The following is a 27,948-nucleotide window of genomic DNA, read 5'->3' as shown; positions in this document are numbered from 1 at the left end:
AACTCGTCACAACACCCATCCACTCCGCCGGCCACACGCTGGACCCCATCTTCTCAGCAAGCTCCCAAATCTTCTTCAACCACACCAGTGAACTCCACTGGACCGACCACCGTTGCATCCACTTCACCTTTCGGAAACACACCACACACCATCGCACCCAGCAGATGCCTCGCCGCTGCTGGAGCAAAGTCACCAAAGAACAGCTAACCACCACCCTCGCCCGTAGCCCTCCCACAGACCAGACCGACCCCGATGCTGCAGCCCGCAACCTCAGACAGTAGATCGACGACTGCACCAACACCCTTGCCCTGCTCAAGAAACCCTGCAACAGCCACACCAGAAGGAAAGTTAGCTGTTTCTTCGAAGGCCTCCAAGCAAACCTTCCGAAAGCTAGAGAATAACTGCATCCGTTAACGAACACCAGAAAGCTACGCAGCACACAAGGAAGCCACCCGCAGACACCACCACCTCATCAGATCCGCCAAAAGGATCTCCTTCAAAGACCGGCTAGACAACCACGAACACAATAGCAAAGAGCTCTTCAACATCGTGAAGGAACTCACCAACCCCAACACCAACGACATCCCACCCTCACAAAACCTGTGCGACTCGCTGGTCACCTTCTTCCACCGCAAAATCGCAGACATCCACGACAGCTTCAACACCAAGACCTCCACCCCCACGACCACCACCCGCACCAACCGCCTGATATCCTGGACCCACATCAACGACGAGGACACCATCAAGATCATGAACTCCGTCCACTCCGGATCCCCGTCAGACCCATGCCCTCACCACATCTTCAACAAAGCAAGCACCACCATCGCACCCCATCTCCAGAAAGCCATCAACATCTCCTTCGAGACAGCTACCTTCCCAGAGAGCTGGAAGCACGCCGAGATCAACGCCCAACTCAAGAAACCCAAGGCAAACCCCACGGACCTCAAGAACTTCCGACTCATCTCCCTGCTCCCGGCGAAGGTCATTGAGAAGGCCGTCAACAAACAACTGAACAGATTCCTCGAGGAGAACAGCATCCTGGACCCGTCCCAGTCCGGGTTCCGCAGCAAAAACAGCACCGAAACTGCCCTCATCGCCGCCACCAATGACATCAGAACCCTGGTAGACAACGGAGAAACCGCGGCCCTCATCCTCCTGGACCTTTCAGCCGCCTTCGACACGGTCTGCCACTGCACACTACGAACATGCCTCCACGATGCCGGGATCCAAGAGAAGGCCCTGGACTGGACCACCTCCTTCCTCTCCGGCAGAACACAGAGCGTCCGCCTCCACCCCTTCCGCTCCGAAGCCACTGAGATAATTTGTTTCGTACCCCAAGTCTCATCCCTCAGCCCAACGCTGTTCAACATCTACATGGCACCGCTCACCCATGTCGCCTGACTGCACGACCTCAACATCATCTCCTACGCCGATGACGCCCAGCTGATCCTCTCCCTCACCAAAGACCCCCACACCGCCAAAACCAACCTCCATAAGGGAATTAAGGCTGTCGCCGACAGGATGAGAAAGAGCCGACTGAAGCTGAACTCGGAAAAGACGGAGGTCCTCATCCTCAGATCCACCCCCTCTGCCTGGGACGACTCCTGGTGGCCGACCACGTTAGAAACAGCTCCACCGACCACGCACACAACCTAGGGGTCATCCTCGACTTCACCCTCTCCATGACGAAGCAGGTCAATGCCGTCTCTTCCTCCTGCATGCTCCGCAGGATCTACAAGTGAACCCCCACCGAAACAAGAAGTCCTGTCACCCAGGCCCTCGTCAGCAGCAGACTGGACTAGGGAAACACCCTCTACGCCTGATCCTCGACATCCCTCGCCACAGCCACATCACACCCCACCTGAGAGATCTGCACTGGCTCCCCGTCAACAAGAGGATAACCTTCAAGCTCCTCACCCACACCTCAACAGCCGACTCAGCTTCTACATACCCGCCCGCCAGCTCCGCTCTGCTCCGCCTACCAGGCGAGCACCGGCGACAGATCATTCTCCCACCTCGCCGCCAAGACATGGAACACCCTCCTCATCCTACGGCAGACACAAGACCTACTGACCTTCAGAAGACTCCTCAAGACCTGGCTCTTCGAACAGTAGCAGCTTTCCCCCACCCCTTAGCACCTTGAGACCCTCACAGGTAAGTAGTGCACTTTACAAATGATTGATTGATTGATTGAAATAGTCAGAATTAACACACTTGTAGGAGTGTGAAGGTTAGTAGTTGTTTTGAAACTGATTGATAGTGCTGCCCGCGGCAATAAGCACTTTCCAGCGGAATTGGACTCCTGAGAGGGCCCTGGCACTTTTTTTTTAACAAATTAAGCACGAGGTGTAATCCTTTAATCTTCATTCGTAAGGTGAGGAATCTGCAGGTAGAAGTATCAGTACAGGTTAACTCGAGTTAGAGCACCAGAGTGGTGCCGTACAGAGCTTTGTGCGGTCACATCTGTGGAGGCAGTGGACTCGAGTAGGAGCCGTGGTGACACCTACTGGCACAGTAGAGCTATTTCAACTTTTTGGATCTACTTTAGTACCAGTGGAGATTTATAGGTGAGGCGCCTGCAGGGAGATAGAGTAACCTCTAGAAATATCGTTACTGAATTAAGTTATTCGTCTTGGTTTGGTACAAAACAGGAGTCGTCTGCGAACTCCGTCTCCAGAGCCTTCAGATTGTTCTATCTCTCCGTGATTGGGTTCAAAATTCGCTTTATTTCCAGTTTCATATTTTATTCTATTTTTTTGTTTTTAATTGCCTCTGCGGAGTGCGGAAAACTGAAAGCAATTGAGGCCACAGGCACTGCTGTGAAGCACTACAACAAGCCTGGTAAAATCAAGCCTCCCAGGGGGGTTGGGGCAGTGTGTGTGGGGGGGGGGGGGAGTGTTTGAGTGGCAACTGCGCAATCTATCGGTGTAAGGGGGCTATTTGTATTCATACTATTTTCCTGATCAAGTCATATGGCATAGGCGTAGGGAGAATCAAAGAATATTCAGGAAAGCATAGTATTAACTATAAAATCTCTCTAAGGAAATTCATTTTGTGTGCATAGAGATTAGGGAATTGAGTAAGAGGAAGAAAATCAATATTATGGTTTTGTGAACTTTATAGCTAATCGAGGGCTTTTTTCTGTGTCTTCTGGGCAGTGGTGTGACCTGCATAAAAAGGCTAGGAAAACAAAATAGCCCTGTGTTCTAAGCATTAGTTTCAAATGGGTGTGGAGCAGTGTCAATATTACATCCGAAAAAGCTGTTTGTTTTTTTAAAAAACGTTCTTTACCAGCTGTACTTGTTGGCAGTCATTTTTACCACTGCATGACCTTTCCTTGTAATTCAGAAGGTGCAGTGGTGTAACATGTAATCAGCATGAAGGATGGCAACCCAACCGTTTCCTATTACAAATTGTTGTTGATCTCATGGAAGACTAAGATTACACTTCTCATACAGGACTCCATGGAACCTAATATTACACCTATGATAAGTTTTAACTAATATTTTTGTTTTTAAACATAATTTATTAGATTTTCACGGCACATAATGGGCCGAAGCCCGCTGCATACATTATAGAGACATATTTGATCGAAGGTACCAATAAGTGCATGCAACAGTAAAGCCCGCAAAACCAGCAGGTAGAACAACTGGAACATGTCACAGGCAATCCCAGACCTCATAGAGTGCAGGATATCTAGGTATGTATGTGTTGACGATAGGGTTGTGTGGCTTGGGCAGCATAGTAGTCACGTACGTATGTATGTCCAGTCCTATAGAGGGTCTGTTTAACTGGTATTTTTAACCAAGTTGAAAAGGGAAAAAGCATACAAAATGCCTCAAATTTGAACAGTTCTCCAATTTTTCTTTATGCGACATTGTTCTTTATCAAACCAGCAGTTTTTGTTCAATGGTTTATGCGCAAGCCTTTTGGCCTGATGTTCTAGGTTATTTTTCTGCTGACATCACACTTGCTTCAATGCAGTGGTGGGATAAAAATCCACCCGTTCTGCGGATCGACCTTCCTTTGATTGATAAGATCCCAAGGCAAGAGTTTCACACTTTTATCTCCTCATCTGTTGTCAGTCACTCTACATTTGAGGTTGCTGAATGGATGAAAGAGGAAACTAATGTCTGCTTGAGGGGTGGAGGCTGAATGTGTCTCCATATTACATCTCGAGGCTGGTGACACAACCTATTGATGCGCGGGAACTGTTATAGAAGTTTTAAAATCTATTCTGGAATGTGGAAGGATTAAAAAAATGAAGAATCTACGGTTAGAGAGAGTATATACCAGAAAGAGTGTTAATGAAGGTAAGTAACTTGCTCTTTAGGCCTCGCCTACAAACAGCTGTAGTTGTCTGTTGGAGACCTCATGCTATCAGTTCATACATCCAGCAGAAGAGTTGGCTTTGGGACATCCCCCTTCAGTCATTCGCTGTTGTGTTTTTTTTTTCTTTTTCCATTAAGCTTGGTTTATTTAAACATGTGGCAAGCAAATCCCAGACGCGTTTCGGGGCAGCTGCACCTTGGTCACGGGTCAAAGACTGTTTGTAAGTCAAACACCATATAGTGCGCTATCAACAAAATACATGTAGGACTACATATCACAATACCTCATGGATAGCTGAAAAGCGCCATCCATTTTGAAATGGTTTTTATTTTATAGAAGTTTCCATTGGCTGGGTGGGCATTCCTTAATGCGATGGCATTTTGCTGCAGTTTACATGCGATTTTAAGTATTCTCCGGTGGTAATTTATCCACTATTCTGCCACTCCCTCAAAAGCTATCTCTGTTTCATCCCACTCTCCCATTGCAGGATTTGGCCTCCAATGATGCAGAATCCATAATGACCTCCTTTTAGAGGTGTAAACGAAGACCGAAAACTGCCTGTAATTGGTTTCCATTCTTTCCTTCTGAACCCCTCAGACAGGGAGTTAGCCTAGCCTTAAGGCAGGCCAATGGAGTTTGCCTACTAGGTTTTTACATGCACGCTCTCTGGGTATGGCCAGCACGATCTTGCCTGCAGTCCCGGAAGTATTTAGGGCATCCTTTACTCAAATCATTCAGGGTGGTCAGGATGCAGCCAAATATTACATAATAAATAACAACATTTTACATAACATATAACATAACATGTGAATTGACTCACTGTGCCACTGAAACCATACTACACATCGACTGAAAAGCCCCAGTTAGGGTGAAACCGTTCCTGGGTTGCTTGTGTTCTGTTTCAGAGAGGACCTGGCTTGAAAGTTCGAGTTGAACGTTCCTATTGGAGCAGGATCAACGAGTCTAGTCTGAGATGTTATGCTATTTTGCTTTGCAGAGCGCCCTATCACCCAGGAGGGTATCCTGGCGCTGAGAAGGAATTAGTCTGGGCGTGCGTTCGGCCAAGTGCGATTACTCAAAGCCAGGGTTTCAGCTTCTTGCAGAATTGAAAGAAGTGAGGAGGAGGCTGTTACATGTAGTGGGGGGGGGGGGGGGGGGGGGGGTGGTACCATGCTTTAGGAGCAATGTAGGAGAAGACTGCCAGATCTAGTTTTCCGTATGCGTGGGAAACAATGCCATGTTGAGCAAAAGAATGATGGTTGGAATGTTACCCCAAGAGTAGATTGGCAGTGGGTAGACTTATTGCGAGCATCCTCATCTGACAACCAGAATGGGTGTTGGTTACAAGTAGGAGTGGAAGGTGCCTGAAATCCATGCTTTCTGGCTTCATACTGAGAGGAATTAATATCTTCTTTTCTATTTGAAATATTCTTTAAGTCATAGTAGAGACGCAAGGAGGTTTGTTTGTATATTATGATACATGCAGAGGTCTGCCACCAAATATTTGCACCCAGAGACCTACCTCAAACGGTTGGGTTCTTGGGTCTTAGCTAACTGTTGCAGAAGAGCACTAATGTTGGTCACTTTGACACGTATTGCAGAACTCATTGAAAGTATTTTGTGGGTTTCAAAAAGACACAGAGACAATCCTGCAAGCCAATACAAACGAGCACTGTGTTTTTGTGAAACTTGATTACATGGTTACTTGGAAAATATTACAAAGGAATGCGCTGTGATTGCTTTTAATTATGTTCTGTTTTGTTGTGCATAGTTTTTGCAGGTGTACAGCAGTCATTTGGGACACATCCCTCCGAGGCTAGAAAAACTGGTAAGTAAACTGAATAATGGCATATAATGATAAACGGTGCTTAATGGGTCATGAGTGTATTCATGTAGTAATATTGAAATATTTCCACTTCATAGGTGAAGCTGTCTGGCTCTCACTTAACCCCTCAGTGCTATGCCTTTATCACCTATGTGCAAGTAAGTGTAACAAACATTTTATGTTATGTTTAAAGCAGTAAGCATGTAATCAGTTGCACGGCTAATGCTCCCACGTTGAGTTTGCTCTGTAATTCCACTTTTTCATCCTATCTCTTGCATCTTTTAAAAGCCTATTTCACACTGTACCTGGCTATCTATTTATCATGGGAATGGGTGGGAATATCTGCAGTGGAACTATCAGGCATGCCTTTAAAAAGAAGAAGAATCCCCTTAAAAAGCTCATTCCCCCACCCTCTCTGTGGATAAGGGAGAAGAAGAACAGGGAGGCTAGGATACACTGACATGAAAGCAGGGGATTGGCCGAAACAAGGACGGGTAGAAATATAGCCACAGAAGTAGAAACAGGTAGACAGGGCAAATAAAGATACGAGGACAAAGCGACATTAGAAAATAGTGGCAGATATTTAGGGCACCATAACAATGGGGAAAGGATGTATGACTCCATGGGGACTGACAGTGGTAGACACAGACACGAGGAGACAGGCACAGTACACGCCAAAGACTTACTCAACAAGTGTTTGATATAATGTTTGAAGACTTGATTTATCACCTCCCACTCCACTTTGAGTCTTCCACAGAGAAGAACCACAACTGCAGGCAACTCTGACCACACTTGTTCAAATTACCAATCACAAGACCCAACCCCAGTAGACCTTTCCAAATACCTCTGTTGTGCTAGCAGGCAATTCTGTTCTCCAGTTTTGAATCCTTCTTCGATGCACATAGTTTAATTGTTCCCTGTTATCAGACAGGAAATCCCAGGTGCATTGCTTAAAAGCATTCTTAACATGCATACATGTAATATTAGTAGCCCATCCATCTCATTGTGCTCCAGCCAGAAGCTGTCCTTACCTCAACATTTTGTACCTCACTTAACTTTTTACTTGAAGGAAACCCTGTGAAGAGGTGTGCTCTGCTTGGCTTCTTCTGCAGAAGAACAATATCTGAAGAGACAAATGTGGCTGCTTCTGCTGCCAGCTAAAAACCTGGCAGTCTACCTGTACACATCTTTGGCGATGCAGAAGAGGCCGCTGAGATTGGCTGGTAGAGCAAGCAAAATCGACTTTGACATCCATCTCTTACTGCTCAAGAGGCTTAAATCGTTGTTAAGGACTCTCTCCTCCAACATGGGTTTTGCGTTGGAAAAAGCACATATTGCAGAATATTACATATTAGGTGGTCTCTTTTGGATGTTTTTATTTACATGTTCAGCATAAAGTCATGCTTATCAGAATTTGCCTCTTTTGTAACTATGCAGACAGTACCATTCAGCTAAGATTTTGAAATCGACTTTGATTAGGGGCAGTTGTTGGTATGAGTCACAGTGTTCTGGGCTTCCGTATTACTGCTTCTCTCAAACCGCCTGGCAATGTTCGAGGTTCATGGCTATTTCTTTTTTTTTTTTTTTTTTAATATATTTTATTTAAAATTTCAAAAAGCACACATTTCAAAAGAATACAAAATTTTCCTCCTACATTTGTTCGTCTCACAATATAACCAAATTTTTTTTTAAATCAAAACTATTTAAACACCGGAAGGGGAGGCCAAGGCAACATAATATCGTATTATAACATTTTAAAAAAACACAATCATAAGTCAACAACAAAATGGATCATCCTATTCCTGTTCTCCATTTCTCCAAAGGGTCATTTGCACGTTTCCTGCGTCCACTCCCAGCATAATTAAGCCTACTGTAAAGGTTATCCTTATCTTTAATGAGTTGACTAAAAATTGTTCAATATCCTTAATTAGTGTGTATAATTGAGGACATGTGGCAAACATGTGGACAATATCTGCCTCGGTAGAATTGCATCAAGGGCATATAATACCCTCGGTACCCCCCCATTTCGCAATCTTGGCTGGAGTGTGATATAACGAGAATAGTGTTTTGTAGTGTTGGGATTGCAAAGGGGCAGAACATAGCATGGACCGGCCTAATTCCAGTGATTCGTTGAATGATTCAGGGGTAGCCTCTATCCTTTCCCCCCATTTAGCCCTATGCTTATCCAGATCATCTGGTCTATTTTTTGCCAGTGCAGCATATATTAGCCTAATGGAGTATTCCTCCCCCATAGTTAGCCCTTCCATCAGTTCATTTGGTTGAAAGCCCAATGGCCCTCCTTGTTTATTCCTATGAAAACTCCTAATCTGAAGGTATTTAAAAAAGTCCCTTCTGTTTATTTTATATATTTTAATCAATTCCTCAAATTGTATAATCCCCTCTGAATTTATTAAATCCCCAATTTGATGTATCCCTTTATCCTCCCAGTCTGCCATTACTAAATCAGCAAAAATTTCTTCAGGGAAGGATTTATTTTTATAAACTTTGGTGTACCTATTAAATCTACCCATACCTGTCTTTTTCAAAAAAGTGCTCCAGATTTTAAGTGCCGCCCTGAGAGTCTTGTATGTCTGCCTTCTGAGATAGCCCAGATCCGAAAAGTACAGGAAACAATTGACAGTATTTTGTCCTAGTACCATTGTATAAGTTTCGATTGACATATTAAAGGTCTTTGATGACCCCCCACCTCCTCCTATTATTCCCTGCATGTACTGGAGAGCAGCAGCCAAGTAGTATAATCTAAAATCTGGTGCACCCCAGCCCCCTCTATCCCTTGGCAAAGTGATAAATTTATAAGCCCTACGAGTTTTTCCTCGTGCCCAGATAAATCTGTTAGCTACACTCTCCAGCCTATTGAACCATTTGTTCTCAAAAATTAAAGGTATTGACCTGAATAAATACAAAAATTTAGGCAGGATCATCATTTTCAACACATTTGTGCATCCGACCAAAGAGAGATGTAGATTATTTATCCTTTCCAGGTCTTTTTTAACCTTCGCTAACAGTGGTTCCATATTGCGCTCGACTAACTCCTCTAATTTTACAGTTATATCAATCCCTAGGTATATTGCATTATTGACCACCCTGCTATCCAGACTTGTTGCAAACCTATTCACGATAATCTGGGTTTTAGTTTTATTTAGACTATATCCTGAGATCAGCCCAAATTCATGCGCTTCTGCTTCTACTCCCACCATGGCTATATCCGGATTTGGAGTCAATATGGCCACGTCGTCAGCATAGGCAAGAGTTTTCACAGTGCAACCATTTAATGACATAGGCTGGATATCACGGTTTCCCTCTAGTTTACGTAGTAATGGCTCTATGTACAGGGCGAACAACAGTGGAGAAGACGGGCAGCCCTGGCGAGTCCCCCGTTGTATATGTACTAAATCCCAGTGTCCTCCATTTACTCTAATTTTAACCACCGGGTCTCTATATAAGGCTTGTATAGCTCGTATGTAACCTGGACCAATACCACACCACTTCATAACTTCCCATAGATATTCCCAGGCGACCCTATCAAAAGCCTTCTCGGCGTCTAAAAAAAGTGCTGAAATAGGGTCGCCTGTGACTTCTGCCGCGTCGATCATAGTGATCAATGTCCTAATGTGCTGTGTAGTACCCTTCCCGGGTATAAAACCATGCTGCGATGGGCTCACCAGGTGTTCAATACAGCCTGCTAATCACTTTGCCAACATCTTAGAATATACCTTGCTATCTGAATTCATCAATGTAATGGGTCTGTAGGATCCAGGAAGAGTTACGGGCTTCCCTTTTTTAGCAATAACAATTATATCTGCCCCACGCCATGAATCCGGTGATTGCCCCCCTTGCTGTACATATAACATAACCTCAAACATATAAATCAACAAACAATCACGAAATACTTTATAAAATTCAACCGGAATTTGATCAGGTCCGGTTGCCTTTCCTGATGGTAAACTATTTAATGCATCGATAAATTCCTCCAGACCTAGGGTAGACTCTAACATTTCTCCTTCTTCTTTTGTGACATAAGGTGGGCACACATCTCTAACATAGTTCCTAACTTCCAGTATTCCCTCTGTGTCTCCCTGTGTATACAATTTTTCATAAAAGCCTCTAAAGACATCTCTGATCTTATCTGAGCCTGTGACAGTGATACCCATTGGATCTAATATCTCTTTTATCTCTGCATCTGCCCTCTGCTGTCTAACTTTAACCGCAAGTATGTGGCCCACTTTCTCACTGCACTCATAGGTCTCTTCTTTCTTAGCCAGGTATTTTTCAGCAAGCTTTTTCGAGAAACTTTCTATTGCGTCTGCCTTCAGTGCTACTTGTGTTAATAATATATTTTCCAAGCTAGATTTGGATTTTACTGCAGCAACTAGTTTTCCTTCTTCGATAATCAACTTTTGACGAATAGCTTCATTCTTTAACCTCTCTTTCTTACGTCTGGTCAACACATAGCTCAGTGTTTCTCCTCTAACACCTGCTTTAAAACAATCCCAAGTTTGCCCTACCGAGGCAGTTCCATGATTAATCTCCCAGAAGGACCTAATCCACCCTTCCATGTGTTTCCTATACTCAAGGTCTTGGAGCAGACTCCTCTCAAACGTCCATGTAGACCTCTTGCTCTGTACTTGTGGGACCTTAACTGTCAATATTAACGGATTATGGTCAGAAATGGTTCTTGGTTGTTTTTCAATCTGTGTTTCCAAAACCAAGGACCTAGAGACTAAAAAATAATCTAATCTCACCAACACCTGATGAGGTGCCGAAAAAAAAGTACTACCATCGACCAGTGGGTGTTGCATTATCCAGGGATCTGCCAGAAGATTATTTTTAACCATATTGGTAATAGCCCTGTTTACTTTTCTCTTTCTACCATTATACACCACTCCTGTACTCATAAATGAACTTGTAGGGTCATGCATATTGAAATCGCCACAACATATTGCTGGTTCGGGCCACTGTGCTAGTTCTATATCTAAAAACTCCCATATCTCCGAATCATCTTCAGTGGAGCCATATATGTTTACTAATGTTACATTGAACCCTTTAACGCTTAATTCTGCCATAGCCCATCTCCCCCAATGGTCCTCTTTCTTTCTTTTGACTATCACATCTCTTCTTCTCCCCAGGATAGCAACTCCTCTTGTCCTAGATCCTTGCCTACTGGCTGCAAGAACATCAAAACGCAATTGATTCATTAAGTAAATCTGCTTTTCCTCTATATGCGTTTCTTGTAAGCATACTAGATCCACTTGTAAAGTTCTTATATAAGCTGCTACATTCGCCCTTTTCCTTGGATCATTCAGCCCACATACATTTAAAGAGACTATCTTACATGACATTGTGTATTGAAAAAAAGGCCATCTCTTCCTAACCCAGCTATTTCTTTAATCCTTCTCCCCCCCCTTCCAGACTTTCTCCCTCCTTCTTTACTCAAAAATATAGACAACAAACAAAATATATAAACAATGTGTGCTAACTGCCATATCCAAACCATACATTTCAGCTGCTTTTTTCTTTCCCCTCCCCCCCTCCCCTGTGTTACCGTCCCTTCCCCCTCCCTACAGGCAAATAGGTCAACAATGACCTATATGTGGACGCTTCCTGGTTGTGTTAGTCGCACCCCTCTCCCATCATCTCCTGTGTGCCCCCCCTCTCTTCGACATAGTACCTTTTCCCTTAATGACCCTCTTTCTTTGCCCTTTCCAGATCCTGAATAAACTCCTGTGCTTTCACTTCCGACATAAACATCCTGACCTTGCCCTTTGTGACCACTTTCAACCTGGCTGGGAATAACAGATACGCCTCTGATCCTAAAGCCTGAAACTCCGAGATCAGTTTCCTGAGCCTCCACCTCCTTTCTACTGTCACGTGGCAGAAATCAGGTCTAGTAAAAAATGTAACACCCTCCACCGTTCTTTTACTGTCTGGTCTGGCTTTCTGGATAAGTTCCTCTCGTAGTAGAAAGTTTCCAACGTACACTAATATTGCTCGGGGGAGTGGCGCTTTAGACCCTCCTTCAGCTCCGTATGCCTTCCGCTGGACAAAGGGGAACCTATGCGCCCTCTGTACCTCTGCCTCCCACTGCCACTGGGACTCAGGGAACGCACCCCTTAGTAGCTTGACCACAAAACCCCTAGGATCTTGCCCTTCAAGCCCTTCCGCCACTCCCAAAATGCGAACATTATTGCGTCGTTGGCGATTTTCGAAATCCTCCATCTTCCATAGGATATCATCCGCCTTCTTTTCCTGTTGTGTTTTAAATTCACTAAAGCTGCGAAAGTCATCCTCCATCTTGCCTGTTCTCTCCTCGACCTCGGAAACTCTCCCTGCCAGACCTTCATATAGTTTGTTTGTCTTCCTAAGCGTCGTTTGGATTTTCCTAAAGTCTTGCCTTGTTTTCTGACTTGTAGATCTCGCTTCAGATTGTATTTGTTTCAGCATGTTAAATACTCTTCCTAATGCATCATCCTGATTTGGACCTGTTTCTGACTCTTCTTGGTACGTCTGCGATGTCGCCGAATAATCCCAGTCCAGTTTCCTCTCAGCACCCCTTGTGGGCGATCTTTCGTGCCTACGTCGCCTTGTCTGTTTCTTTTTTAGTGTAGACTCCTTATCTATATCAGTTTCCGAAGAGGTAGAGATCGTCAATGAATCATCCTCCTCTTCGTCTTCATCTTCCTCCTTCTCCGCCTCTTCTTCCTCCTCTAAATCTGATATCTCTCCCTCCTGCTGAACAGAGTCGGAATCCTCATCAACTGAAAAGAAGCGCTCCCCCTCCAATGAGCATACATCTTCCTTCTCATTGGGGTGGCCGAGAGCTGACTTTTCTGCCACCAGGCTAACCGAACTTCCCCATGTGGGATTAGGGGATTTAGCCATTAGTTCTGCCTCCACCTGCATAATTGCCTGCAACATGTCAGCATTCTCTTGCTCTCTCGGCCCTCTTGCCACTCTTTGCACTCCCTTACCATTCTCGTTATCCTCGGTATTCTTTTCTTCAAGCAACCCCCTCTGAGGCATCTCCTTTGCTCCCCCTTTCCAGCGCCCGTCACAGCCCTCTGTCCCGCATTCCCATCTGCTACCTCCTGTTTGCTTCTGCTGGCGTCCTGTTCGAGGTTCACAGAGAGCGGAGAAGACAGCGCTGCCGGTTGCTTGGCAACTGCTGACTCGGCGTCCATCACGTTCCCAGCTCCTGTTACTGCCTCTGCCGCTGCGTCCTCGAGGACGCTCTGTTGACTTACTTCGGATTCGAGTTCTGGTTCTGTAACGCCGGGGACTCCTGGGCTCCTACTGGTAATACCGCCGTCTGAGTTGCCTGGGCGGGTGAACGATTCAGGTAGGGTGGGCTGCCTAAGAGGGGTCCCTTTGCTTTTGTTTTTAAGAATCGCTGACTTTTCTGTTGCTTTGATGCGCTCTTTCGCCGTGACACCCTCATCTCTGCCCAGCGGTTTTCCTTTCATATCTGTTTTCTTTTTGATGAGAGGCTCAGTCACCTTCCTTATAGCGCCTGGATTCTTTGCCGGTAGCTGCGAATTTAGCATGGCAGGTGTCTCCGGTACAGCAGGAGTTGAATTATTCGTCTCACTATTGTCTTTTACTTTCTTCTTGTCGACCTTTGCAGGCCTTGGCGGCATTTTGGTGGAATTCGAAGCGCTCCAATCTTTGATCCCTAGCGCTGCAATATTCACCACTTGCTTAACTAGGCTGTTTGCGAAAACTCTCAGTTTCCACGTCAGTTTCCTTGTCAGCCTGCCAAGTTCGGCCGCCACCCAGTCTCCAAGGTCCCCAATGTGGCTAGTATTCGTCTGCGCCGTTTTCAGTGAAAATGCGCTTCCCAGCATCGCATCCCCTTCTCATACGGGTAAAGTCAAGAGCAAAGTCGAAAGTCATCCGGGGGGGACTAGCGCTATCATCCTAGCACTCAGCTAACTCATACTAGTATGTCCAGATAGGAGAGAGGCTCTGGTGCGACCGCTCACCACAACCCACCCGCGGCCATCTTGCCTCCTTGTTCATGGCTATTTCTTAAGGAAATTCAGACAGAGCTTTTCCCCTTGCTGAAGTTGCTGCACAGCTTCAATTACTTCTCCTGATGTCATTTCTGCTCCTAGAAGCTTTCTCCATTATATCTCAAGGTTTAAAAGTCTCTTATAAAGTCTGATTATACTCCATCAGGACAAACTGCTTGTACAATTCTGCAGTTCATCACAATACGCCTGAGTTCCCCCAGCCAATGACGACACTGGAAGCACATTGAGATCTTTTAGGGGGTCATACTGCAAATCTTTACCACTCTTCCGGCTCCCTCTGGCATGAATTCAGGCACCTGCAGGGAGGGGTCACAGTAAAATTACTGCAGGCTGATCCATCCTCAGTGCCGCCTGAACCCCTTGTACTTGGCACAGGTTAAGCACCGACTCCAGAGCAGACTGACACCCTGGCTCCTAGACCCCTCTTGGTGTTGACGCTGGAGGAGACTCTGGCTTCGATTCCAATGTCCAACCCAACTAAAGTCATGCTCTGAATCTGCTAGAGTGTACCTGGTCCCCATACACCCTAGTCTGCTCCTGTGCTAACACTATCATAAAGCTGCCCTAAGAGGATCCACTCTGTTCTTGGCTCCGAGTTTAGCACCACTGGGATAGGTGAGTATGGGAAAGATTTACTCCTCCACTATAATGATGACAGCCTTTATATCGATTTACAGGAAGCCAATGGGATTTATACTTTCCCTGATACATGGTTGAATTTTCATTTTGAGCCCCAACTGAAGAGAGTACTATTGTTACCATGGTAACTAGATGAGCAACTAAGTCAAGACAGATGTCCTAACCTAAGCCAGCCTCATCTGAGCCCTTGCTTCCATTTACTGAAACCCTTATGTATACTGGAGAACCGCAGCCTTGAGGCCCGGCGGCGCAGGGTACGCCTAAAATCCCCAGGATTCACCTGCTTTGTCAAAACAGAGACACAGACTCTTCGTCTGGCGTAGAAGATGGTATTTATTGGCTGCAGCTAGTACAGTGGTCTTAGAAGTCGTCAATACAACGAGGTTCAAAAGAGACTGCCACTTAACTCCGTGGCGCACAGGTTTATATACGATACAATACAATGCAAAATGCAATCACACAAGAGCAGGAGCTATAGGCAAACGTTATAGACAATGTTTTAAGACCAAAACATCTCAAGTTCCCGGTTCTGTTTGTCACTCGACCCCTTAAGCAAATCACAAATGGATCCACACAATTCGATTTACAAGTAGAGAAAACACAGCTGGGTGTTGTAGAAGGACAGTCGTGAAACAGGAGAATGCATGAGACGTGTAGCGAAGGACAGCAGATAAGATAACTAAAAGGAAACAATGGTGTGAACCAACATGTAGTCCGGACGGGGATTAATCAGCTCAGACAGGAATTAGTGTACTCGGCCAGACCATGACACTCGTTGGTAAACAAAACCAAAGAAGCCACCTGACACGCAAAGGCAGAGATGACAAAAATACCACGTTCGCCGAGCTGCCTGAGTGAGGGCAACATAAAATGGCAGCGATCACAAAATGGGTTATGCATTAGACAAACAATACAATGCTTAACCACATTTTCTGCACATTTCGGAATTCCTTCATTCTGCCATACTGGTGCTAAGAGCTTGCATATGCCTTTTGCACTAATGTGAGCTGGACCATGAGCCATAGTCCCGACCGGTAACACATAAGCGTCCGGTAACAACCATCGCTGATGTTCCGACAACTCTGTCCAACAACCCATCGAATCTAACATTCCCGTACTTTCTTTCCACATACTCAATTCCTTCTCAGTAGCCTCTCCCTGAATTGTTTTCACACTCTCAATCGTGTCTTCACACATTCCAATTTCCCTCACCCAATTTACAGGACCTGCCATGTACATTCGACTAGTGGTGTTTCTAGCTGTAGCTTTCGCTACCTCATCTGCAAACGCATTTTCACGACCCACATCATCTGTAACTTTCTTGTGTGCGCTGCACTTTATGATCGCTATTTGTGCAGGTAAGGTAAGTTACTCAAGAAGATCAGTCACTAACTGACCATGCTCAATCTTTGTCCCGTGGGAGGTAAAGAATCCTCTCTCCCTCCACAACTTTCCAAAACTATGCGCAACACCGAACGCGTACTGACTATCTGTGTACACATTTACTCTCTTTCCCTTTGATAGCACACACGCTCTAGTCAGGGCTATTAACTCAGCTGCTTGGGCTGAATTATGTCCAATACGTGCCGTCTCAACAATTGTGCATAAGGTGGTGACAGCATAGGCAGAAGTAGTTTCTCCATTTGGAAGCTTAAAACAAGAACCGTCCACCCATAGGATCCCATCCGGGAAGCCTACCCTTCGTTTCTTTTCTGTGAGGAGAAAACAATAATGCTTTTCCTGATCGTCTTTCTCATCTGGGAGCGGTAACAGTGTAGCTGGATTTAACGTGTTCCATCTTTGGATATGTACATGGCTCGCTAAAAGTTTCAACTCATAACCAGACAAACGAGCACTTGAGAGATGCTGCGTCTTGGTTCTATTCAACAAAGTATCCACTGCATGTGGAACCATAACAACAAGTGTGTTATTCAACACTAATCCGGCAGATTGTCTAATGGAAATTGCGGCAGCTGCCGTAGCTCTAAGACAACTGGGCAAAGCTTTAGCTACTGGGTCTAATGTAGCGGAGAAATAGGCACATGGCCTCTGCTTATCTCTGAATTGCTGTGTCAAAACCGACAACACGCAACCTTCTCTCTTGTGCACGTACAATGTAAAGGACTTGCTATAATCTGGGGTACCCAACACTGGAGCAGAACACAGGGCAGTACGTAAGTCAACAAAACTTTTCTGACATTTATCCGTCCAAGGGAGCAGATGGGGCGTATCTTTCAACGTTAGTGCCACCAATGGTTTCGCCAAAAGTGAAAAATTGGGAATCCATTGTCTACAGTAGGAAGTGATACCAAAAAGGGCACGCACTTCTCTCTGTGTAGTAGGTACAGACATCTGTCAAAAAGTGTGAATACGTTCTGGAGTTAATCGCCTTCCCTCCTTCGACAAGAGATGACCTAAATAGGTCACTTCTTGTCGGACATACTGCAACTTGGAGGGCGATACTTTATGATTCAAAGTAGCCAAATGATGCAACAACGCAACAGTCACACTCCTACACACATCTTCCGTATCAGCAGCCACCAGTAAATCATCCACATACTGAACAAGTGTAGCGACTGAAGGCAAAGAAAAAGTATCAAGTTGACATTTAAGAGTATTGCTATAGATGGAGGGACTTTCTCAATAGCCTTGAGGAGCTCTTTTAAATGGAAAACTTCAGCCACTCAGAGAGAAACCAAAAATATCCCTACTTTCTTCAGCAATAGGAATACTAAAGAAAGCGTTCTTGAGATCTATCACCGAGAACCAAGCTGCCGAAGCAGTAATCATTGTCAATAAAGCTGTAATGTCCGGAACAACAGGGAACTGTGGTACCACTATTTTATTGACTTCCCTCAGTCAATAACAAATCGATAGACAGAAGGCTATGAAGGATCCGTCCTTTTAAGGATCGGAAGAACAGGGCTGTTACAGACATTGCCTCTAGTTTCTTCAACCACACCTTTCTGAATAAAATCATCAACAATAGCCAATAGTGCTCTCTCTCCATCACTAGAAATGCGATATTGGGGAATGCGTGGCATTCTAACATTATCTTAACTGTGACAACATACGGTGGGATCACAAGACGACCCACGTCATTCGGGCCCGTGGCCCAAAGACTTTCTGGGAGAGAAAGCAACTCGGATGGAAACTGGTCCCGAGACAAATACATGGGGGACATCAGTCTTTTTCCCAACGTAAGATGTACACCAGAAGGGGAACAATACAATGTTGCATGCAGCCTTTTTAATAGATCCAAACCCAGCAAATTCTCACCACAACCAGTTGTCAGGATAAATGGAGCTTCCAAATCATAGGGACCAATCGAGACAGGCAAAGTGCAAGAAACCGGATTACGGACAGGAGCGCCAGAAAATCCCACAGAGGTATTCATTAAGCCAGACAAAGGTGCCCCAGGGAGTTTAGAATGAATGATAGAACTTCTCATCGCACCAGTATCCAAAAGGAACTGTTCTGAAACACCCATAGTATTGACAATGACATATGGCCCATTTTGATCTACTGGAATCGACACAGCTCCCTTACTTTGTCCATGGCTGTCCTATTCAATCTGAAAGTCGTCAGCCCTATCTTCAACATGATAATCATCATTGTAATATTGTGTGGACGGAGCTGTCTGCTGGTCAAAGTAATTCGAGGTAGAGGGAGGAAAAGAACGCTGCTCCTGAGAGGACGCACCTCGTCCTCTACCTCTAGATCCTGTCTGAAAAATACCACGACCTCGGGGAGCGGACATCCCATTATTGCGCTGTAATAAAACTGGGCAACTATTCTTGAAATGTCCCTCTTCCCTACAATATGCACACTGATTAGGACCTAACAAGGGTCGCGGCGTAAAATACTTGGGCTTCTGCAACAATCTCTGAAACTGTGGAGGTTGCAGAAACTGTGAATATTAAGGGTGCTGATTCGAGCGAGGCGGATACGCCTGCTGTAAAAGAACCTTTGTTTTCAAATCTTTGTTTTTCTTTTCTTGTTTCTCCTTCTCCTCCTTATCCTTATTCTCGTAATACTGTGCAGTAGCCAATATTTTAGCAGGAGAAGAGACAGCCATGCCCTTTCGGAACTCTTTAATTTGTTTGATAACTCGGTAAGTAAATTATACACAAACTTGTCCACAAACAATCGCTGACCACCCTCTACACTCAAATCCTGACCACTGTGGTCAATAAACGTCTCTTCAAAGCGAGTGAAGAAATCCGAGACGCTTTCATCTTTCTTCTGCTTACATGCGGCCAGCTTATCCCAATTTACTCGCACCGCAGGCATCATTGTCTTTATCAATTCAATTATTCTACCTGGAAGAGCCGTAATCAAATCCTCGGGTTTCGCACCACCCACCTGATTCGCATCCGCAGCTCTAATAGCAGCCCAATCACTGCCTAATTCAGCCACATGATTTTCCTTACGAATCCGTGCCCATATACCTTGCGGAACAACATTTCCAAATAGCATATCAATGTCAGCCAAATTCATAATACAGGCGTCAACTGTTTGGGACAATTCTTTGTAATATCCAGCAGGATTTTTACGGGGTCTGGAAGAGTTTGCTTAAGTGCCAACACTTCAGACCTTTTCCAGGGTTCGTGGACCCATATATGCTGGAAATGAGCAGGGATAAGAAGTGAACCAATCACCTCTCCTCTCCATACAGGAGGAACTTCAAGCATTGGATAATTCTTACTACCTTGTTTATTAGTGGAATCAACCTCGGAAAAGGACAGGGACAAAAACATTGTTCGAAAAGCAATGTGTCTATTCACTGCCTCTTCAGCTTGATGTCCTACAATAAAACCTTTATCAAAATCAGCTTGCAATTTCAGTAGTTCGGAAGGAACTGTATCTGACTCCATATCTTCCCAGCCTCTAATAAGGGTTTGACACATAACATTGAAAACATATCTCTGCGTAGGCTCTCCCCATTGATAGAAGCAACTCATGATATCTTCGCTACTATATTCTAGTCCATGCTCAATCCATTTACGAGCGAGAGAACCCAAAACTACTTTCTCGTCCGTAAGGGGAAGTTGACACCGAGATTGTCGTTTAGAAAAAGCTGGGGACAGATTTAAAGACCTTACAAAAGGAGAAAAGAAACTTGAAACTGCATCTGCTATCCTCCTCTGTGAAGTAGGAGAGTCCCTCGCGAGGATAGGAAGTATTTCAGGTGTAGAAGGCAACGGAGACTGAAACGTAGCAGACTGAAGAGTAGGAGCGGGAGAAGGTGTAGGCTGAATTACAGACTGTGAGGCAAGGAGCACTAGGAAACTGAGCCGGTTGTTGGACAATCGGTACTTGAGCAACCACTTGTTGGACAACGGGAGGGGGTAACGGAAGTGCATTAGCATTCGGGACATAGGGCGGAGGTGAATTCAGTAAACAAGACATTAAGGAGTCTTCTTCTAATTCCTTATTTTTATCTGAAGAGGAAGTAGGCAACATCGGATAGCATCTATCTATCGCCATACGATGTTGTCTCTCTAATACCTCCTTCTCACCATCTGCTTCGTTGTCTTTAAACTATTGGGCAGCCTGTAAAATCGAAATGTCTTGTGCTTTTTTATCCTTTTTCGTTTTTTAATTTCTTTCTGTTTGGCTTCTTTACGCCAAAGGCGAAAGGAGTCAAACATAGCCGGCCGGGCTTTTCTTCTAAACAGAATTGATTCCAAATTATCCAGTATAGCGGGTCAAAGCTACCATTCTGAGGCCATCTCAAAACTCCACTATTTTTCGTATATCGGGCCCATGTCTCGTTAAAGGTAATGGGACCAATGCCGTGTTTCAAATAGAGCTCATAAGTGGGAGTTCCAACTGGAGGGATCGGACATGATTCCTCCAACTGGGAATCCCTTGTACAACCCAAACAACAAAATCTTTTAAACTTACTCAGCCCAGGCATCGTCACTTCTCTAGACTGATCACAAACAACAAGGGGTATAGATCAGCAAAACAGTACAATCGTACTTACCCCTTGGCTTCAGCTATTGCAATACCTGAATAAAAAAAACCCAAGAACAGAAACAAAACAAAGGTCTGTGGGAGCGACCCACCAAATACTTAACTAAGGATCGTTCTTCACCAGCGAAGGCTACACCAGCGAAGGTCCGTCTATCGTCTCGCTTTACCAAACGTCATCAGAAGGGTCCAAGGCAGGGCGACAGTCAGGGAAGCAGTCGTCAGCAGCCGTCGGAGAGGAGTAGCCGCGCTGTGAAAGACCTTCGGTCCACTTCCGACATACAGGGATCGATCACGTGGTGCGCTTCCTCCGGAATTTTCTTGCGGGGCTCCTCACGACCCTCGGGCTCAACTGCTACCGCTGAAGTCGCCCCACGTTGGGCGCCAGTTGGAGAACAGCAGCCTTAAGGCCCGGCGGCGCAGGGTATGCCTAAAATCCCCGGGATTCACCTGCCTTGTCAAAACAGAGACACAGACTCTTTGTCTGGCATAGAAGATGGTATTTATTAGCTGCAGCTAGTACAGTGGTCTTAGAAGTCGTCAATATAACGAGGTTCAAAAGAGACTGCCACTTAACTCTGTGGCGCACAGGTTTATATACGATACAATACAATGCAAAATACAATCACACAATAGCATGAGCTATAGGCAAACGTTATAGACAATGTTTTAAGACCAAAACAACTCAAGTTCCCGGTTCTGTTTGTCACTCGACCCCTTAAGTAAATCACAAATGAATTCACACAATTCAATTTACAAGTAGAAAAAACACAGCTGCGTGTTGTAGAAAGACAGTCGTGAAACAGGAGAATGCATGAGACGTGTAGCAAAGGACAGCAGATAAGATAACTAAAAGGAAACAATGGTGTGAACCAACATGTAGTCCGGACAGGGATTAATCAGCTCAGACAGGAATTAGTGTACTCGACCAGACCCTGACACTCGTTAGTAAACATAAGCAAAGAAGCCACCTGACACGCAAAGGCAGAGACGACAAAAATATTGCGTTCGCCGAGCTGCCTGAGTGAGGGCAACATAAAATGGCAGCGATCATAAAATGGAGGCTAAGCACGAACGAATTCGCAATTTGCAGAACCTCAATACCTTAATGGATACTTGGTCGCAACCCAAGTCATGCCCACTGGTAAATTGGTAGGTGACCAGACCCTATAGCCTAGCTTCAGGCGACCCTGCTCTCCTTACTGAGATTCTGGTGGTCCAGTCTTCCACCAGTAAAGTGACTCCCAATCAATTCTCTTCGCCCCCCTTCCTCTGAAGCAGTCAACAGAGGACTGAGGCATTCAGCAATCAAATGTTCTCCTCAGCAGCACAGCACTGAGGTCTGTCAGTGGGGTCTGTTTATTGGGCCAATATAGGCACGCCATGTGGGACATTGCAGGTTGTCCTGCAAGAACTTGGGGCTTCCTGGCTCAAACCGTTCAAAATAGTCAGTGTAAGAAATTGGGCTATTTGTTGTCCTAGATATGTGTCCTGTGTAAGTAGTAGGTTCACAATTGTCTCCTCACTGGAAAGTATGTGCCACATTGTAGACTTGACAGTCCTGGAAGAGCGAAGCAGAGCAGTCCATAGCCTATGCAGGGTAGGGGCTGCAGGTGGAGTAGTAATCTTCATTTGCTGACATACAACGTAAACACTTAATAAATCATTGTTCATTCAGTGTTATTTCTTCGAAAAGAAAAAGTACATTTATTACAAGCACATCACTAAACATTACTCATTAAATATAGATATTGGCATCCGGTAGATGAAAATACCTTTGGTGACATTCTTGAATCGCCTTTAAACCCTAGATCATGACCCCATAATCACAATTACCTCCCCCATGCCAGATAGAACATCACAACATAAGAGAGTGTAATTCAAAAAGAGGCAGGCCTATTGGCTTTTTCTGAAAGAGACTTCTAGCTGTAGATGCCTCAGCTTTTGAATATTTTCCAGGCATCAGACTGTATTCAGCAACTTTTCAGCAGAACCATGGTGCTCCGTCATGTGGAGCCGTGTGGCACCACACTGGTACTGTTCCACTTTCACTCCAGAAATGATTTGCAGAGCCTATATAGGTGTCTCCCATGCATGCTGACATCAGTTTCTTTCTTTCTGCACCACCAGATGGGGATTCATGCCTCTCAAAGATGTTTACCTTAAAATTGTCTTTCGTGCTTCAGTGTGCAAGGAATGTCACCCCCAAAACAACAGGATACTACTTCAATACATAAGGCAAGCCTGTTTACTTTGTGAAAAGGTCAGCACATCAGTATTTCAGTCAAGCCTGTTGGCTTTATCAAGGAGTTATCACATGATAAAAATCATCTTTTAAATCAAGAACCGTTTTCAAATGAATTCAATATTAATATAGTCTACAGTAACCTCTGTCAATAAAGCCTTGTTAATAAAGCTTTGACAGTGAACACAATGGCATCAGTGTTAGTCTTTCTTTCACTCTCTTTAGGCCACAACATGTAACCATAGGACCAACCACCAGGGGTCCCTGCACTCCGAAGCTGAAGAGCAAAAGCTCTGGCTCCAGTAATGCTTTGACAATTTCATTATTCTTTCTGGGGGTCATACTTTTAATATCCCTAGAGACGTAGGGTTACCCTTTTTTATCCATTCAATTGGGGCTAAGGTCCTCCTGCTGCCCCCAAACATTTGATTGACGGTGCTGCTGCCCATTCTGAGGCACCAAAGAAGCAAAGAGAATATCAAAGTAAGCCATTGCAAGTAATTATTGGGCGCTCCAGGCCAGAATCTTTTCATATTTAAACAGCGGGTTCACTGGCTGTCTTGGCTTAATGCACCTTCAAGCTGCTGGACCGGTTTTTAAGTTGCAGGTCCCCTGGTCCCACCAGGTGCACCAGATGCTAGTTTGTAGGTTGGGGGTTGAGTGGCGCCTTGACGCCCATTGGGCTATGTTTGCGCATGATAAGATCCCTTTTTTATTATTAGTGGGGAGCCCCTAGGTCCCCTCAACCCTGCCAGATGCCCACACAGAGTTGCTGTGTTGTGCAGGAGCAGCCCTTCTCTATGTGGACCCCGCAGTGGCGGGAGCAGTTCCTTTTCTGCACCTGCAGCGAGAGCAGCTGCTTGGTGCTGCCCTCTCCCACCCTCTCCAGCAACCAGGCATTGTCTCGGTGGGCAGCAATATGCCCAGCTGAGGAGTGCTTGCCTCTGAAAATGGGGTTCACTAGGCAGAAAAAACATACTTACACTGGCCCGGCACAGTGCACATCCCTCCTCTTCACCTTCCTTTACATCGGCCTAGAGGATGGGGTCCACGAGACCGAATGCACTTCTGGGGAGGAGATCGCATGTAAGCCCCCTCCCCATACAAAATAGGTTTGCGTCGAACCCCTGGTACCGGGCTTACCCTGGGATTATTTTAGAAAGTAGCAGCTGAGCCCCATTGGCTCTGTTTTTCTTTTAGGCATGTTTAAAGGCGCAAAGATGCATAGCACTGATCCCGTTTGGCCTATTTCCTTGATTTTAGTCTAGCATTTTCAACAGGCCTCATGGCCTCTAAAGGGCACACTTTGCGGGAAGCAGTTTTTACTGTCTCTCTATGCCAGTCTTGCTCTCCTCGCCTGCTGGTGGGGGCATCTTGTGCAGCCCTTCCTCTACCAGCCAGTACCATCCTGCAAGAGCCTCCTGTCTGTCTTGAAGTGCACTTGGGGTGGCAGTGGAGTCCAGAACTTCCCTTAACTAGTCCCTCAACAATGCCTCTAGTTCTGAAAAGACCCTTTAGTCCAGGGGTCAGCTGGAAAAAGTCCTTAGCAGAGCATCAGATTGCTTCAAATTGTCTGAGGTTCTGTTGCCGTCACATCCCAGGTTCAGAGGTCTTGCTCACGGTCTCTCCCTTACGCAGAGGTTGATAAGTGTGGGTGGAAAGTTCTAGATGCCAGGCACCCCTGGTGAATTCTAGGATGCCACATCTTCCCTCCACCCCTGTCCCCAACCATTATGCATAGCAATCTTGGGACAATCCAATATGCGAGTTTCAAGTTTTCTCTGTGAAAAGTTTCTGTGAGGATCTCCTCTCCACCCCTAGCTGACATCACCAACATATAGCTACCCACAACAACTTCAAAGGGTGGCCCCTTCTGTGTTGGCTCCAGATGCATGGATTTCCTCCTTTGCTGAATGAGCCTGGACTGACCCAGCCTGGCTTCCAGTGTGACAGCTAATTACCAGATGCAGTTTTTCCTCCCCACCCCTTCCTTCTCAGGAACTGAGTCAATCACGGATAATTGCTCCATGAGTAATACTGGGAGCAGAGTAATTAAGTTATCCGATAGAAACATCCAGCCACAGATTCTTTATCTTAGAATTCTCCCCTGGCTCCAGATGGGATCCGGAAATCTTTTATAGCAGTACCTCTGTGCGTCAGTAGAGGGCGTCAAGCAGCTCCTTAGAGACCTAGTGCTCCAGATTTTAGATTGACGGAGTCCATATGAGCTCTCCCCTGATGCCAGTTTCTTATTTTCTGCGCTTACAATGCAAATTCGATAAGTAGTTCCACAGACTGTTTTTTTTGCCTACTTCAATGCTTTCATCGAACGGAGCAGTGTGCCTTTATACACATTTTTATGTCCTCTGGGTTCAAGCCTTGTAGGTCCTGTGGACGGCAAATGTCTGCCCCGGACCCTCACTCTGTTAGTATGTGGTGCCTGGAGGTGCACCATGACTCTGAGGAGTGCGACTCCTGTCACCAATTTCACCAGAAAGCGATGAGGGAACGTTAAGTGAAGCTCCTAGCTGCGCGGATGTCGCAGTCTTCCAAGACTTCTCATCGACCTCGTCCCCTTCTTGCTCCACCTCCCGATCCAGGAGCCGTTCCCGTGGACATCAGTCCATCGACGTCCCGAGGTAAGCAACGCAGGTGGTTGAAGTCGCGGTACCCCCAACTTTACCACATAAACCCTGTTCCCATTCTTCGGTTAAATGTCAGTGCACAAGTCTTCCTCCCAACCTACCCTGGAGCAGAGGCGACTCACCTAGATGAGAGAATATTACAATTCTCTTCATAGTATCTTTGGGTCTTCACCTTCCTCTGGAGCGCCCTCGGACCTAAGAAGATGCACAAAGCTGTGACTGTGACTGTGTCTGCGCGGGTGGATTCAGCTTCAGTTCGGCTATGGGTTCCAAATACGTTTCGACGCCTGGGTCTGGTCAACCGATTCTGACAGTGCCTGGGTCTGGTCAGCTGACCCAGACAATGGCGCTGTTGGCACTGCACGACGCCCCACCACTTTCCCTTTCCGATGCTGAGACTTTGATTCTTAGTTGCCAGACGGATTCGGATGCGGCACTGGTGGAGCCAACATCTCAGATACCTTTTCTCGGCTCTCAATAACCCCTCCTCCGGTTTTCCTTATGAGTAATACGGTTAGGGAGGTGATGAGGAGGATTTGGAGTTTCACCACCCCTTCTCTGACACAGTCCAACCTCCTATGGAGACTAGTGGTTTGGAGTCTTCCCCAGCCTCGGGTTTCCTTCCCCTTCCTCGGACGCTTCTCCCATACATTGTGGGACTCATTGGCATGCCTGCTGCCCTTCCCTCTGGAAGAGACTCAGAACTATTTTGTTCTGTTAATACGGGAAGGGCAGCAAGCAGCTAGACTAATCATTCGCTGTGGTATGGATATCACTGGCTCTTTGGGTCTGGCTATAGCAGCTTCAGTGGCATTACCTCGGCGTGCCTGGTTGCACACCTCTGCGTTTTCGAAGGTTGTTCAAGCCACCCTGATTAATATGTCTTTTGATGGTGCCATCTGTTCAGTGCACATGCGGACTCTGCTTTGCGGCGATTGTGAGATAATCGGGGTGGAGCAGACCCTTAACTCTACCATCTGATTCCCTAGTTCTCCCATACTAGGTTTTTTTGGAGAAAGTCCCTTTTTTATTAACATAGGAGCCATTGCAAAGTGGAGCCCATTTACTTTTCTTTTCAAATCTCCTTTCCATCTACGGGGGGCACCTAGTGAGGTTTTCCTGCCTTCTACAGGTACTTTCATTTTTCTTATGCTGTTGATGACAGGTTTTGGCTCCCATTATCTGGGACGAATATTATTTTGTGACCCTATGTGCAACTGTTCTAACAGGTTTCTATCTGAAGCAAAGTTTTTTACTCAAGTTCTTATTCTAGAGGGTATTTGGCTTACATTGTGCAGATGCACTGTTGCCTTGTCCTCTGTTCTACTGGAACAATCTTCTGTATGCCTTATAGACATTTTGGGATCTGTTTCTGGCACTTAGTATCCCCTTTAGGCACTTCAGTTTATCTGCCTCCGAAAACATAGTGCTTGTGAGTTCTATCTTACCCCAGCGCCTTACCAACCCCCCTTCACCCTTGTAAGTGTTATCTCTCAGCACCACGGGCATTCCTTCCCTTTATCAGGTGTCCTTAGCAGAAGCAGTGAAACAAGTCTCAAGATCCTTGGCCTGGGTAGATTTTCAGCTCTGGCCTAAGACATTTTTCCCACTTTGGTCTTTTATTAGTGCATCAGCACTTCTTATTGTTTTGTTCTTACTATTCATTGACAACAGGGCTTCCTGCCACTTATCTTTTGGTTCCTTGTTAGGCTAGAACCCTGTGGTGCATTGGTTATCAAAGGCCCCTCTAATACAATGGTCCGTGTGTATGTACACATGTTCATGTGTAAAAGGCCTAATGTCCCTTACCCTATCAGTGCCACTGGGGCTTTCTCTTAAAAGACAGGCACTTGCTGTAAATATGCATCGGCCAAATACAGTGAAATTACTGTGAGTGAGAATCAGGTAGTGAAGCTCACCCACAGTGAATGTCGAAAAACCGGGTGATCAAAAGAGAAAAATTCTGGTAGACTAAATGGGCCAAACTCTCTTTGCTACAGTCAGGCTGCTGCCAAATACACAATTTGTGCTAGCCTTGATACTGCTTATTATCTGGGGTGTGCAGTTAGCACCAGGGTAGTGCTCTGTCACCTTATGTGGTTGCAATTCACAGGATTGTCTGGAGATATACAGGCCTCTTATGGATTTGCCTTTTCAATGGTATATGTCTGTTTGACAATGCAACAAATTCAGACATTGAACACTTTAAGGAGAATAAGGCCATGTCATGCT

The 27,948-nt window shown here is 45.5% G+C and overlaps 1 protein-coding gene across 1 annotated transcript in view; it reads left to right on the top strand.

The window, feature by feature from the left end:
- FANCI (FA complementation group I) overlaps positions 1–27,948 on the top strand; it is a 636,131-nt gene that overhangs the window by 522,859 nt on the left and 85,324 nt on the right. The window contains exons 33-34 of the mRNA XM_086958134.1: positions 6,104–6,160; positions 6,256–6,315. Of these exons, the coding sequence (XP_086814260.1) occupies positions 6,104–6,160; positions 6,256–6,315 (117 nt within the window). The remainder of the gene's footprint in view (positions 1–6,103; positions 6,161–6,255; positions 6,316–27,948) is intronic.

The sequence above is a fragment of the Lissotriton vulgaris genome, chromosome 2_1 (genome assembly GCF_964263255.1).
Source record: "Lissotriton vulgaris chromosome 2_1, aLisVul1.2, whole genome shotgun sequence".
Taxonomy (NCBI): domain Eukaryota; kingdom Metazoa; phylum Chordata; class Amphibia; order Caudata; family Salamandridae; genus Lissotriton; species Lissotriton vulgaris.
The sequence above is the reverse complement of the archived record's forward strand: the minus strand, read 5'-3'. Positions and strand labels throughout refer to the sequence as shown.